This window comes from Cydia fagiglandana, chromosome 9 (assembly GCF_963556715.1).
Source record: "Cydia fagiglandana chromosome 9, ilCydFagi1.1, whole genome shotgun sequence".
Classification (NCBI taxonomy): domain Eukaryota; kingdom Metazoa; phylum Arthropoda; class Insecta; order Lepidoptera; family Tortricidae; genus Cydia; species Cydia fagiglandana.
The window spans coordinates 9,127,219-9,142,463 of NC_085940.1; the positions used below are offsets into that span (position 1 = coordinate 9,127,219).

General features: G+C 39.5%; 3 protein-coding genes across 4 annotated transcripts; 2 read left to right on the plus strand and 1 right to left on the minus strand.

The window, feature by feature from the left end:
• The first annotated feature begins 318 nt into the window (after positions 1–318).
• On the plus strand, positions 319–2,402 carry LOC134667294 (nibrin). The gene has a single exon (XM_063524636.1). It carries the CDS (start codon positions 382–384, stop codon positions 2,251–2,253), a length of 1,872 nt encoding a protein of 623 aa, XP_063380706.1. The 5' UTR covers positions 319–381; the 3' UTR covers positions 2,254–2,402.
• Positions 2,391–6,252, minus strand: LOC134667295 (ribosomal L1 domain-containing protein CG13096-like). Its single transcript, XM_063524637.1, has 5 exons — positions 5,794–6,252; positions 5,330–5,468; positions 4,332–4,758; positions 3,607–3,769; positions 2,391–2,516 (listed from the first exon to the last, which is right to left on the minus strand). Exons 1-5 carry the CDS (start codon positions 6,165–6,167, stop codon positions 2,426–2,428), a joined length of 1,194 nt encoding a protein of 397 aa, XP_063380707.1. The 5' UTR covers positions 6,168–6,252; the 3' UTR covers positions 2,391–2,425.
• Positions 6,253–6,629: 377 nt separating this feature from the next.
• LOC134667297 (intraflagellar transport protein 140 homolog) lies at positions 6,630–15,094 on the plus strand. Of its 2 annotated transcripts, XM_063524638.1 has the most exons (11): positions 6,630–6,909; positions 6,983–8,203; positions 8,366–9,922; positions 11,234–11,408; positions 11,739–11,917; positions 12,498–12,683; positions 13,121–13,363; positions 13,896–13,968; positions 14,050–14,142; positions 14,325–14,441; positions 14,735–15,094. In XM_063524638.1, exons 1-11 carry the CDS (start codon positions 6,763–6,765, stop codon positions 14,827–14,829), a joined length of 4,086 nt encoding a protein of 1,361 aa, XP_063380708.1. In that variant the 5' UTR covers positions 6,630–6,762; the 3' UTR covers positions 14,830–15,094. The 2 variants fall into 2 exon arrangements, with proteins under 2 accessions (XP_063380708.1, XP_063380709.1); XM_063524639.1 differs by lacking the exon at positions 8,366–9,922.
• Positions 15,095–15,245: the final 151 nt, after the last annotated feature.

Consider the following 15,245-nt stretch of genomic DNA (forward strand, 5'->3'; position numbering starts at 1 on the left):
ATAAATCTATTTAGACTACCGTGGTCATTTTGCATCGCTCGAAATACCTAGTGTACCAAGAGATAGACAGAGACACAAACGAATTATAATATAATGAAATCTCGATTCTCGCGTATATCGCGTGCGACACGTTGTCTCATTCTAACTTATCGCTCTATTTCACTAATATTTGTTCATAAATCGCAAAGGTCTGTGAAGCCCGTTACATTGACGGTCTATAGGGGACTTAAAACTTTATCTTGCCTGTGGTTTGCACTTGGCAACTCATTATCTGTGGTCCGTACCCGCTTCCGCTTGCATTCCGCTTGTTTCCGAGTCGATTGAGTTCGTAATCGTACTGTTGTTGTTATGCTGGATTAAATTACAAGAAAACAAAACAAAATGTGGTGTTTAATATCTCAGATTGATGCTAGAGTTATATATGTTGTAGTTGAAGGCAACAATGTAACAATAGGCAGAACTTTGGATTCTCAATGTGGAAATTTTGTAGTTATTGAAGACGCCTCGATAAGTAGAAAACATGCATGTCTGTCAATAGTTCAGGACAATTTATACTTACAAGACTTGGGTTCTCGGTACGGCACCTTCTTGAATCAAATCAGTGAAAGATTAGGAGTGACTTCCAAGGTGCAGATTAAGCACAACGATGTAGTAAGATTTGGAAAACTAAATAGTGTTTGGACTGTTCAGGAAGTCAAACATGTAACGTGCACCTCAACTTTGAAGGGAGAGAATCTTCAGAATTTAAGAATAGTGCTTGCCAAAATAGGCGCTACATTGAAGAGTGATTGGGATGACACATGTACATATCTAACTATGCCCGCTATAACATTAACAATAAAAGTTGTTCTAGCATTGGCACAGGGCTCCTTTATAGTTACACCTCAATTTTGGAATGATGTCTTACATGCCGTTACAATCAGCGCAACATTGCCAAACCCAAGAAACTTCACCCCGCAAGTCATAGAGTCAACTATCAGCAAAGAAGATGTTATGTTTCTTCCTGATGAAAGCAGGAGCAAATTATTCACTGGCAAAAAATTCATTTTCTTTTCAAGAAGACAACTCGAAATGTATAAACAGGTTTTACTTAAGAGCTCTGCTACTCCCTTATTATTGAGTGAATCCAAGATGACCAAGTCTATGCTTGTCAGCCCTGATGTTGTTGTAATTCAATACAACATCGGTAACACCTCTCAAGAATCACAAGCACAAAGAAATATGTTAAATGATGTCATTAACTATCTCAACAGCAAAGGTAAAAGGGCTGTTGCTGATGCCGAAATTGGCCTGGCCATATTGTATTGTTCGATCGAGAAATATTGCAATCCAGAGTTTAGCTTCACTTCTGAAGTCTTTAGGCAGCCAACAACTTCTAACAATAAAAAGATGGAAATTCTTGCACAAGACACACAGGAAACGCAAAGATTGCAGTGCAAGAAAGAAAATGTCATGATAAATGAAAGTTTAACGCCAAAACACAGCAGTTTTAACACATCTACTGTGGTTAACACTGACAATGGTAGTGCCAAAAGAAAATTAACTGAAGATATCTCTGATAACATAATGAATTTAAATAAAAAGGTGGCAACTACCCCTGTGCACCAGTCAATGAATGCTGATGGTGCTAAAAGAAAGTTGACTGATGAGGAAGCACAAGGAAATCAGAATAAGAAAATGGCATTAGACACTAGTGAATCTAATGATGATGCCTTCAATTTTATCAATCCAAAAACTAGTTCGGAAAAGTCTACTAAGGAAACTGAGAAAAAACTTAATTTCTTCAAACCGGCCAGAAAAAATATAGCGACTGCTGAAAATGATGATGATTTATTCAACTTTGTTCAGGATACAACTAAAAGTTCTAATTCCAAGCAACTGTCTATAAAAAAAATGTTTGAAACAAGAACTCAAACCAGCAAAGAGACACCTCAAAAGAACTCTTCAACTGCTGTACAAACCATCAATGCTCAAAAGAAAGATGAATCTGATGAGGAGGACCTGCACAGCCGAATGAGTGACTTAGATCTAGGGTCCACTATAGTAAAGGTCAGACGGGACTTGATAGTCAAGAAAGAATTATTGAAAATTGAGGACCATACTGACCAAGGAAAGAATTTCAAAAAGTTCAAGAAAGTGTGGCCCATTAAAATGCAGGTTACAATCATACCTAAAACATCAATGAGCATAATTAAACCTGAAGGTTTTGATGTCAATGAAATAAGTAGTTTGACTATGAGTGATACTGAATGACATCTTACATTGTTCTGCAATAAATACTGAATGAACAAATTGAATATTGTGATTTAAAGAATTAAGTATCTTCCAAGAATTTAGCATTATGTTTGTTACTGTACTAGCTGTACTATTATGTTCAAAATTAAAAACGATTTAAAGATGAATGTTTTATTAATTTATATAAGAACTAGTCTGAATCTTCTGCCGGTTCCTCTTCTTTTTCTTTCTCCTCATCTTCCTCCATTTCTTCTACATCCTCTGCTTCTTCTTCTGTGTCACTGTAAACATAATCAGTTTGTCAGATAGGTACTAAAATAATTTAACCCAAATCACCCAATGGATAAGATTTTTAACCGCCTACATATTTAAGGTTTATTAATTATTAAGTGTAGGAAAGCGGACCCTGGCAAAGGCCGGGATAACGCTAGGTAGAAGAAGAAGAAGATTAATTATTAAGTATTATTTATCACACAACTGCTTATTTTCTTTTCTTTTGGCTGGATATGGTTTTCCATCACATTGTGATCTTACAAGTAAAATCATTTAAAAGTCGGAAGTATTCTAAACTGCAAAACTTAATTCAAGGCCAAAAAAAGTAAGACAATGTTGCCACTGCAATAATTTGTTTGTAAAATAGTAAATTCCTTTTGATAAATAATCACGCTAAGATAATTTATTTATTAGTAATTTTACTCCTACGATTAAAAAATACTTTTATTTACTTATTTTTGCATAAATACAAGACGCGTTAATCGATATTAAACTTTCGTGAGACATAATATTTTAAATTGTTTATACAATAACATGTCGCCAATAGCGACTAAAAATTCAAGTGAGTGAAACCGTTGTCGTATAAACAATTTACAAGACGCGTTAGTGAAAAGTGGCAACATTCTCTTACGTTTTGCAGTGTATAATCCAAAGAATATAATACTCACTAGTATAATCAAACTAAAATCACTACAAGGCTCTCTTACCTCAGTGTTTAGTTAACAGTATTTCGACCTACTACACTTTGTAATTAATTAATAACCTAGGTGCACTCGTGCCAAGCCTTAGAGTAAAATAGCCTTTAATTTTTAATACTTATATCAGACAGTAATATCTGACGTTCCACGGCAAAAAGTACCTTATGGCGGCTAAAACGTAGTGATTATATGCTCTTTGGGCTGGCCCTTACGTCGCATAGCACCGCAATAATATTGGAGCAACGTTAATAATAGCGTAAGCGCCAACCGCCATAAGGTACCTTTACCCACGGGTACCACGTCCCACGGGACGTCACATATACTATCTTTTTTAATCAGGTATTGAATTCACATAGATTTAAAAATAAATTATTATATTTTGTGTAAATATTAGGCAAACCTTGTATTTCTTTTGTTTATCTGTTCTCTTCTGACTTTAACTGTGCCATCTGGAGCCACTCTCACAACACCATCATGAAGTGTTGTCAACTCATCTTCCAATATGGAGAAGTTTTTAGGCTTCTTCTGTTTCAGCTTTGGAGTATTTACTGCATTTGATGGCCCTAGAAAAATAATCATTAATAATACAGGGTAATTTTTGGACCGTTAGCCATATTGGGTGAGGTGATTAGGTAGGCCATACTAAACAACTTTCTCTATGGGACCAACTCCGAAATCACAAAAATTTTTTTTGGCCGTTTCATACATTTTGGTGGAGTGGATGTCGGATGTGGACGTTTTCTATGGGAAGGCCAAATTTTTTTTTTGGGATTTCAGGGTTGGTCCCGTAGAAAAAGTTGTTCAGTATGACCTACCTAATCACCTCGTAGAATATGGCTAACGGTCCAAAAATGACCCTGTATAAATAAGATTTTTTCTTGTAACTAATTATTTATAATTTACTACAGAAAAGATAAATTCTTTACCAAATGAAAGACGAAAGTTTGTAACCTTAGTTCATAATTAAGAAAATCTCAAATTGCATGTCTGGAGCATACTACTGTGTTGGACCTTTTATTTACCTGCAAATCTTCAAAAAATTCGTAGACTATTGCCTTACTGGGATTAAACAAAGCTAACTGAAAAATTTCTAACTTTCTAGAACTAGAAGGTATTATTACTTACTCAGGGAAAGATAAAGTGGAAGAGACATTGATGTTGGCAATTTAATATTAATAGCCCTGATATTAGGTTCTCCTCCAGGATATCTAACTTTCAACTGATCCACCAAGGACAATATATTTTCCTTTAAAGCCTTTTGCGACATTCCTGTATGGCCTATATTAACTACTGAGGTAGTCCCTTCAGGCAGCCGCAGCATTACAGTGCGCAGACCAACATCAATTTGTTTCTTGAGATCTCCCTTCTCATTTATTCTCACAGGAATCAACATGTTGTGTTTCTTGAAAAACATTTTCCCGAGCATATGAGAGACGTGGCTTTGAACTCTTGTGTCCACCATAATGAAGTCATGCTGGGTCATCAGTCTTCTTTTGAGTTCAAACTGGTCATATTCCACTTTTAGTTGTCTCACAGGCAGCACTGTTTTAACCTGGAATTGATATTGTTTACGTGGGTGCATAGTCATATCTCTCATATTGGCTAGTTCTTGAAAAAAGCAGTCAGTGTGTGAAGAATTTCCAAGAAAGATGAGGTTTCTTTTATTTCATGAGGTGAAGAAGAAAATACTTTTTTTTTCAAAACTTGCGTCCTTGGGTATATTGGCTTGGCATTAGCAACACAAAATGATTATTTGAAAGAGACTACATCATAGTGGTCTTATCACTACTATTACATTACACATACACAATGGACTACAGTGTAAACTCTTTAACTTGGTAATTTTTCGTTATACAAAAACTAACTAAGACTAACAGGGACTCAGGTGGATTAAGTCTAATAATGAATATGCCATTTTGAGACAGCAATTTCAGTGCCGAAAACCCGACTATCGGGTATTTTATGCTTTGACCCCAAGCCTGACGACCCGATTGTCGGGATTGTGGTACTACTGACAGATGTCTTGTTAGGCTGGGTGGCAATGAATGTGTTAATTTAGAAGTGAAAAGTAAAAAAACTAATAAAAATGTACAATGAATTATCAAATTATTTTAGCCACATACTTGTGTAACTCCAGCTTGCCTTAGGATCTCTTCCCAGTGATCAACTGTAGGTTCATGGTCTATCTTCCTGCCTTTCTTGAGGTCTGGTGTGATCAAACAAACTTCTCCCGTTGAAGCTGCAGTACTGTGTGGGAGTACCCTAGAAAAGGAAGCTTATTAAAAACTTGCCTTAGAATATGTTAAGGAATCAAAGTGCAGTTTGCAGACAGAAAGTACCACTTGGTATGGACAACACAACTTGGTACCTGTATCTGTGTAGTATCTGTGGCCAGAAAATGTATTATTTGTAATTCACATCATCAATTAGAATTTACAGGTCAGAAACACACACCAAAGTCATAGACACTTTAAAAAATCTTAATATAGTCCACATATTAAGATTTTTTAAAGTGTCCATGACTTTCGTGAAGTGAATATCATTATCGTTCGAAAGTGAATATCAAATGCTGAAATTAATAACTTACAGTTTTATATTCGCAGAAGTGTTCTGGATCTTCATGCAATGTATTTCCGCAAATATTACAGTCTCATCTTCCAGCAGAGTATTTTTATTCTTGTGGTTCTCAGATAATTGCTGAAGAGCAGAGAGGCACTTGACCACAAGCTCTTCTGTAATATATTTTGAAGGCATGACATATTTGCGTTTCTTACTACTTTTTACTGCTTCTGATGCTTTGACTGGAGTTACTGCTTTTACGATTTCCTTCACATTTTCTTTCAATATTTTCTTGGCCGGTTTTTTAACTACTTCTGTGGCCTTTTTCTTTTCTATCTTGGTAGGTTTTTGTATCTTATCTCGCTTAGCTTTTTTTACAGAAGTTTGCTTTATTGACACCATTTTAATTAAATTTATAACACTTTAACTCTAAATAGGACACAATTAAAGGTTATTTGAACAACCGCGTGCAAATGTTTACTCGGTTCGATTCGGGAACACAGTGGGCCTACCGCGAAGTACGTTCGAGGTGAAGCCTCCTTGTCACATTTACGTACGAATTTATAAGTGCGACAGAGACACAACACGTCGAACGTGGTTCGCGGTAGGCCCCTACGTACAGTGAACACACATGACAATATTGACAATGACATATGTACAATGCTGCCAGCATAATAAACTATTAACTATTAAATGGCTTAGGGCTTTACACACTATATACTTCAATTACGTCGCGCCCCGCAATGTATCGCAAATCGCACGCGATTATCGGACATTTGTAGCAGCCATAAAAAATGACATCCACAGAAAAAAGCAACTGTCACCAGGTTGTCATGACAACCAAATAAAATAACAAAACAAACTTTTGTGTTAAGATATTAGCATCACTATTAGCATTGATAATCTTCTATTAGACATACTAAAAGTTTTCCTATTTCCTGTCCAAGTTTGCCGAAACTACAACTAAGTTATGTACCTAATTCGGAACTAGATCACAATGACTTTGTACATCGACAGCAAATTGAACTTTACAGACAGCAATGTTGTTTCAACTCTGGGTTCCTGGCATCCATCCTTACCTCTCTTGGCTTTAGGTTCATATAACCAAGAAAAAGGAGGCTTTGTGACAATATTTCAGGAAAATGTAAGTTTCATTCATTTCTTAACCTATTAGTATCAGTGGTAATGCAGTTATTTGAACGAACTTTAATTTACAGGGACTGGCATTAGAAGGCTGTGAATGGCCAATATTACTATCAAATCAAGTAACAGCAATGGCTTGGCATCCAACCAGAAAGCTACTAGTAGTGGGTTGGGATGGAGGAGAACTTTACATCTGGCTTGAGTACTCCTGGGCGCGCCTTGAAGCACCCCACAATGCTGCTTTAACCACAGTAGCCTTTAGTTTAGGTGGTGGTCGATTGCTAGCCGCAGATGCTGCTGGCTCTCTATCTGGTTGGCAATCAGCCTCAGGAGCGCCTCTAACTTCTTTCCACCATCAACTTGGTGATGTTATCACCCACGTTACCTTCTGTCCTGTCCGCCCAACTGGGGAGACTTCTATAAGAGGATTAGCCAGAGCTGCAGTAGCTGGTGATGAGAATGCACTAGATGCACTAGCTGCATGGAGACCTCGGACCACTGCCAGGATGAGAGAGGGCTCCCAGCCAGACAATCATGCTTGCTATGCAGCACAAGATAATGGAGCTATTTTATATATTGATCATACTGGTTCATGTTCAGAAGTTCTTAATGCTCCGGGAAATATAATATTCATGGGCATGATTAGTAATGTTTATCTATTAATGGCTTGGGAAAATGGTGGGGCTCTAAGCTTGACAAGATTCATCACTTCTGATGATGGGAATATCACTACAGATACACATGTTAGAATGGCAGCAAGGAATGGCCAAGCAATAGTTCTCACTGGTAATTACTGTGTAGCTGTTATAACTGGGGACAACTTGATAAGAGTTTGGGACAGTGAGAATGGAGACAATGATGTGTTGCCAAATGAAAATGATGAGGTTGTTGCAGGGGACATATTCACCAGTATTAGCTACTGCAACTTAAGTGATACTTTATGCTGTGGGACATCCCAAGGCAACTTATACTTTTGGAGGAGGGACCACAGAAACCGTTGGAAGTTAATAAGCAGTACTAGTATAAAAGGGACTGTTAAAGAAGTCAGTTGGGGATCCGAAGGTCTTATGAATCCTCTGCTGCATGTTAACTGTATAACCAGTGTATTTATCCTGAGAGAGCAGCCTGTGTGTTGGGGATACACACCAAATGTTTGGATGGTACAAAAGTCGGCCTATGAAATTGCTATTACCAATAAAATGGAGCTGACATCTAGTATTAAAACTCAGATCACTGTGAGAGCTTTTGCTTTTAAAGATCAATATGTAGCTCTTGGAGATGGAAAAGAAGTACAGGTAAATAATCACCTGACTTTTTTTCTTTTTTTATTATTATTAAGCTTTGTTTCCCATGTTTTCTCTTCTTTTCAGTTTTTTTTTAATTTAATTACACGGTCCCTTTTTGGATTTTTGTAGTCTGATTTATATAATATTTTAATGTTTGTTTTGCCTTTACAGGTGTGGATGTGCAGTAAAGACAATGACATCAAATTTTCCCTCGTGCGCACATTCCCGTGGAAAACAGATGCTCTCATATTAAACAATGATGTGTTGGTGGGAGTGGTTAATCCCCACATCGAATGCTATTCTGTCACTGGAAACAACTTAGGTATTCTTCCGAGCACTGAAGGAGAAGGCGAACCTATCGGAGTCACATACACGGGGAAATATATTGTAATAGCGACGATGGATGGCACTCTTAAACTCGCAGAGATAACAAAGAAAGGGCTAAGAATGCCTTATCCCCCTAAAAATTGCTATCAAATGATCGAGGACTTTGGCGAAGTTATGAGAGCGTCAGTTAATTGCAGTGGGAGATATATTTGCCTGAGCATTGCTAACGCTGGTCTAGCGCCTGATCCAAGACTATACTTGTGGGATGCGGCGAATGATGTCATAACGAACACGGTTCTTTCCGATAGTCAAGCGCCGCCTTACCAGAGTGTCCCGATAGCCATCGTGTGGGATGGTATTGACCAAAGAATTGTCGCTGTCCACATGCGATCGGCTGATATGGATCGAGTACACTTATTCTTCTGCCACGAGGGGAGCCTTTATGAGTACAAAAACTGGTGTCCGAATTCTGAGGAATACTTTATGTCTGACTTTATGCTGTGTTCTCTTTATACGCCTCACGTCATCATTCTGTCTCAGCAGAGTATCAAAAAAATATTAATGCATGAATTCGAAGAGTCTACTAGTGATGCTACGAATTTGAAACAAACTCTTGACTTTCTATATTGCATGACGGCCGGAAATTTGGAAAAAGCAGTTGTCGTGGGAACGAATATAACGGGGAGTAGGAGTTCTGTGATTTGGGACAGTTTAGCCAAAGAATGTGTGGCTCGTAGAAGACCAGACGTGGGGGCTGTATGCTTAAGCAAAATGGGAAACATAAAGGGAGCACTCATGATGCGTAAAGCCATGAATGGCAATGATATGGACGAGACTTGTCAGATCGGCGTACTGGCTATCAATCTAGGAATGCTAGAAGAAGCCGAAAAGTTCTTTAGAGAGGCCGAACGACCAGATCTAATCACGCGTCTTATATCGGCAAAAGAAGGCGGTCTCCAAGAGATAACAAATGGCAGTGATGAGGGAGAGAACATTTTGCTCATAAAAAGTGCACAGCATAAATTGGCGAAGATTATGTGGGCCAATGGGGAGACTGGGCCGGCGTTAAAATTATTTGAAAGCGCTGGGACGTTGGTGCCACATGTCCCTAGAATGCTGATAGCTCAAGGCCAAGCGTCCGTGCTAGCACAGTACGTAGCTAATTCTAGCGACACCAATCTCATAATGTGGTGGGGGCACTATCAGGAGAGTATAGGGGAGCTTGATGGCGCTCTGGATGCCTACGCTCGCGCCAACGACTTTGGGGAGCAAACGCGGCTGTTATGTCATATGCACAGGATTGAAGAGGCTGAAAAGTTATGCAATAAGCACCCCGCAGCCATGTATCAAATGGCGCGATATTTGGAGATGCAACCGGACCAGATTGAGACTGCAGTAAAGGTAATAAATTAAGCCTCATATGTATAAGTGGGTCACATGCTTTATGTACAGAACAGTTACGTATCGCACGAATCGTACGAATTGTATTGACGGATCCGTTTTAGTCTGAATGCTGAATGCTAATCTAATAACCGTCTACAGCTCTACAGCTCTGCTGCATCCTAAGATCGTAAACTCACAACATAGTGTTTGAAGTTAGAAATGCCAATGAATAAAAATATTATCCTTTAATATTTTAGTAGCATAAGCATATGCTTCTTTTTTTTTTTTTTTAATTTATTTTTCAGAAAAGTATGGTACATTTTAAACTTATATTAGGTTCGCCAAACTTACGTTTAACGGCGACATGATGCACTCATTTTCAACGTTAGTACCTTAATCTAACTTACATTACTAAGGTTAATACATAATGATAACATATGAGCACAGTATAAGCTGTCTTTATATAATATTTACCTAACCTATTTATTTAATCATGCGTTGTACCTATTAGCAACTTCTTAATTTTTGATTTAAATATGTTTTTACTACCGCATTCGTCTTCAATAATTGATAAACTGTTAAATATTCGCGGTGTAATATAGCTGCGCGTTCTTTTACCATAGTAGTTGCTAGCGGTAGGTTCCACGTATTTACGACGCTTTAATCCTCTCGGCGCTCGGGTATATACTCGCGGAGTTTTGAATTCGGGATTATTAAATTGATCGGTTGCTATTAAGTACTTAACTTTATCATGCACTGGCAGGATGTTCAATTTCTTAAATAAATTCTCATTTGGGGTCATCCATTAATTACGTCACACGAATTTCTAGGTTTTTTGACCCCTCCCCCCCTCCTTGTCACACTTGGTCACATTTGGCAAACCCCTCCCCCCTAGTGTGACGTCACATTTTTTCTACGAAATCGCCAAATCGAATTAAGTACGTAAGTATTATTAATATTTTATCAAAATATTTTTGACGATATAAATATTAGTAATTTTATAACCCAAAACTGCTTAGGAAAGAAAATTAAACGAATAAAAACGATTATCTTTTTAAAAACTTGTTATTTAAATGCTGTACATTTAAATAACAAGTTTTTAATAAAATAATTTAAATAAATTTTCGGTTACTGATGAAGTTAAAGTGACGTCACAAAGTTTGTGTCTCCCCCCTCCCTCATGTCACAATATGTCACATTTTCTTGACCCCCTCCCTCCCCCTAAACGTGTGATGTAATTAATGGATGACCCCTTTGTTAAAGTTCATACACAAAACGTTGCGTATGTAGATGTACCTACTTGTTTTATTATAATTTATAATCTTACAGCTATACATAAAAAGCGGGGCGGTAGCGTCCGCCATTCGCGTGGCGGCGGAGGCGAGCGCGTGGCACCTCGTGTGGCGCGCCGGCTCCGCCTCGACCACGCACGCGCTGCACGCCGCCACGATACTGGAGACTGCCGAACAGACTGAGCAAGCCATTGCCCTATATCAGAAGGCCGGTAAGAATGTCGTAACTACCCTCTAAGCTCCTGAATTTGGTTGTTTTATTTATCGAGCAATGCCGAAGCTCTCCGTTTCAACATAAATGCTTTCATATGTCTGTCTGTTCTCCCCTAAAGGTTTCTCGGGCGAGCAAATTCAATAATTAGGTACATAGAAATTTTGTGTTGATTCGGTGGAATTTCTTAAAATGGTGGACCCATGAAGGTTCGCGAGGCCTACAGTTCACAGAGCCATGACTTACTTTTGTAAATTACCGAAAACAGTACTAGTATTAAGCCCGTATCGAAAGACTTGTTATGGCTAACTGAACTTGCGAAATTGCTCAGGTAAGCCACACATGGCGTTGAAGTTGGCGCTGGGCTGCGGCGACACGAGCGCCATGCTCGCGGCGGTGGAGTCCCTCGGGGAGCGCGTGGAGCCAAGCCTGGCGCGCAAACTTGCCGCGCACCTGCGCCGCGCCGAGCACCACTCGCACGCTGCCGCGCTGCTTGCCACCGCCGGCGAGGTACCTATATACCTGTATTTAGGGTCGGTTGCACCAAACTGTTCGTATCGTTAAAGAATTCGCTAAATTTTTATGTATGGAAAGTTTCATAGTAAAGCGCCGGGGCGCGCCGGCTGACGTTGATCAGTCTGTCAAATGTGGTTGGTGCAACTGGCCCTAAATCTGTAGATGCTTATCGACCTTATCATCATGAAGTAGTACTTAGCCCCGTACTGAGAACTTCTATTTTATTTTCCACAAGATTGAATAGAAACTGTGGAAACCACAGACATCCTCAACTACCTACTGTTGCGTGTGGTGGAAACTCAAGATGGCTGCCGTTTTTACAGTTTTGAATTCGGATTCCTATTAACACTTTCGGTGCTGGGCGCCCCGTTTTCAGTACAACATACGCACACATACGTGATATCGATTTTAAGTTTCTGTCTAGGGAGGGTCTCTAAAGAACAATTTGGCGTACCTAGCAGCTTGTGATCTGGTTGTTGCCCTCAGTATCCCATTGTCCATTTAAAAAATCCAAAACATACTGTCACTTGACTTGACCTCAAACTACATCTTGTATATTTTTTTTCCGTTACAGTACGAGGAAGCGCTGGACATAGTGGAGCAATCCTCGGCACCGCTGACAGAGGAGCTGGCCGAGCGGCTAGCGGCGCCGGCGAGCACAGTGGGCCGGGATGCTCTGCTGCGGCGGCTGGCTGACGTGCTCGGCGCGCGCGGCCTGTACCACCACGCGGCCAAGCGACTCGCCAGCACCGGCGACAAGGTGAGGAGAAATATGGTCCAATCAGACTGGGTCTTCCGCGTCAAGAAAACAATATCGGTTACCTGGCAACCTCATACTTTAATTCGGCTAACGCATAAGGTGAAGGCCCCATGTATGATTGCATCCATAGTAGTATGTAAAATAAAAGGAAGTCTTTAATTTAGAAAAGTGCATGGGCGCCATTTTGAACTTCCCCTTTCATGGCACGATTGCTTTTGAAAATGATATCCTCCTAAGGCCTAAGTTCCTACCTATAGTAGCTCTTATCAGTTCGATGAAATTATATCCTATTCAATTCGAACAGAGTCGCTTTTGCTTTGTTTCGTCCAATTTTCCAACAACGAAAAGTCAACTCTATTTCCTACACTGTAGGTTCAAATTACAGTGGCAAATTTTGGGTCTTTCATTTGTATGGCTGGGCTATTTGCAATTTTCAGGCGGGAGCAATGCGATGGCTCATGCGGTCCGGCGACGCGGACCGCATCGCCACTTTCGCGGCGGCCACTCGCGACCGCGCCGCGCAGCTCATGGCCGCGGACTATCTGCGGCGGCACGCCGACTGGCGCACTAGAGCCGATCTGACGCGCCACATACTGCACTTTTACACCAGGGCCAAGGCGCACGGGAAACTGGCGGCGTTCTACGCGGAGTGCGCTAAGATGGAAGTGGACGAGTTTGGTGTGAGTATATATAGCAGAGCCAACTGAACAAGGTCGAAATGAGGAAAGCAAAAAGCCATTTCAATTCCGTCGAGTCCCAATATCTGATTGGTAGGTTTATATCTCTGAACGCGTTCATTTTCCGGACAACTTTTCTGTGTAATGCCGGATCGTCAAGAGTCTTTCGCTGAGTCTTGGCACCGCTCCGAACCAATCGAAGAAGGAGAGACGAGACGAATAAGATAGAATAAGAAGGTAGCGTATGTACACACTCGTTCTCAGCCTGTCTCGGTGTCTCTCGACGAGTATGTAGGCTGTACACACTGTTATTAAGTGACGTCAAGGCAAAAAGAACTAGTTAAATCGTTACCTTTTTTACAAATGATATATTTCGGATGTCGATTTAGTTACTAATAATCAGATCAGGATGTTTCATCAAAGAGAAAATATTCTCTGAACGAATAATCCAACTGGATGTTCAATCTGATGGATCTGAGGCCCCTATAAAAATATTGATTCGTATTTATTAACAATGTAACAATATTTGTTCCAGAATTTTGAGAAAGCGTTAGAAGCGCTCAAAGAAGCTACTAGGTGCTTATCAAAAACATCGGATCCTGAGACAGGTGCTAATTTATACATTTTACACTTCTTATTGATTTTTTCATACGTTAATTGGTTATTTATTATTTTGTGTTCTGTTTCAGGATCTCAAATAATGGCGCTTCAAGAGCAGAGTACACTTGTCAAGAAATATTTGGATTTGAAGAAACTTTTGGAATCCGGAGAAACGAATGCCGGTAGGTACTTGATAGTTTACTTCAGATAACTTCATAAATAAAATTTTACGCCAGCTGAGGTCCTCGTCCACACTGTGCGCCTACAAGGAGCATCTCGACCAATTTCGACCTATTCATATTCTTATTACGAGTCAGAGTTCACAGTGCTGTTCTTATATCGTATTAATTCAATGTTATTTCAGGAGTGGCGAGCGGTCAGCAGTTGCTAAGAGCGTTAAGCGGCCGCCCGGGACTAATCACTGAGGAGAAAGTGCTCAAACTGTTGGTGGAATTGGCTCCAAGCCACCCCGATAATCCAAGTAAGCTTAAATGGAGAGATACCTATTTTATGGCATGGCGGAAGTCTCTTTCCTGAACCCAATTTTCTGAAAAATACTCAGATTATCGTGGATACCATGATTGCAATTTTATGGTCTGTCGCGTCATGTAATGTATGACTCCGACACTTACAATTTCTTTAGAAAATAACAGCCTCAATGACAGATAACAAAAGCGTGACCATCTTAGCCCCCCCTAATTACTGGTATCTTTGTGCAAGATGTAGATAAACAGGATGTTAATAATGTTTATTAAAAACACCTTTTTGTTGCAGCTTTTGAGAAACAATTGCAAAAGTTGACCCAACAACCTCAAGAAGACGCCCAGTCGGTTGATTCGACGGACCATAGTATAGAAGAAGTAATTTAATTACAAAAAGGTGCAAAGGTGCAAAGTAATCATAAACATGTGCTCTCTACATATACTTATAATATAACATAACGATGCTGTTAGTGCCTTAGTAAATATGGGTTAGGTTTCGTGACTCTTGGAGTTCACGAAGGAACTATCCAAGAGTTATTTATTTGAAGTAATGGTAAGGTAGTTACATAAGTTTAAAATCCATCCAATGAAATTGTGAAAACAATCCGTCCATATTAAATACCTAACTAAATAAAATATTTTACATTACTAATTTTTCTATTATTAATTTATATCCTAGCACTTCTTCTGCCCGCGACTTTTTCTGAACGGAGTTGGAGTGATGATGTCGATCGATGAGGATTGATTAAAACTATAATTTGTTTTATTATACTATGTCCTTCCCCGGGCCTCAAACCATCTCC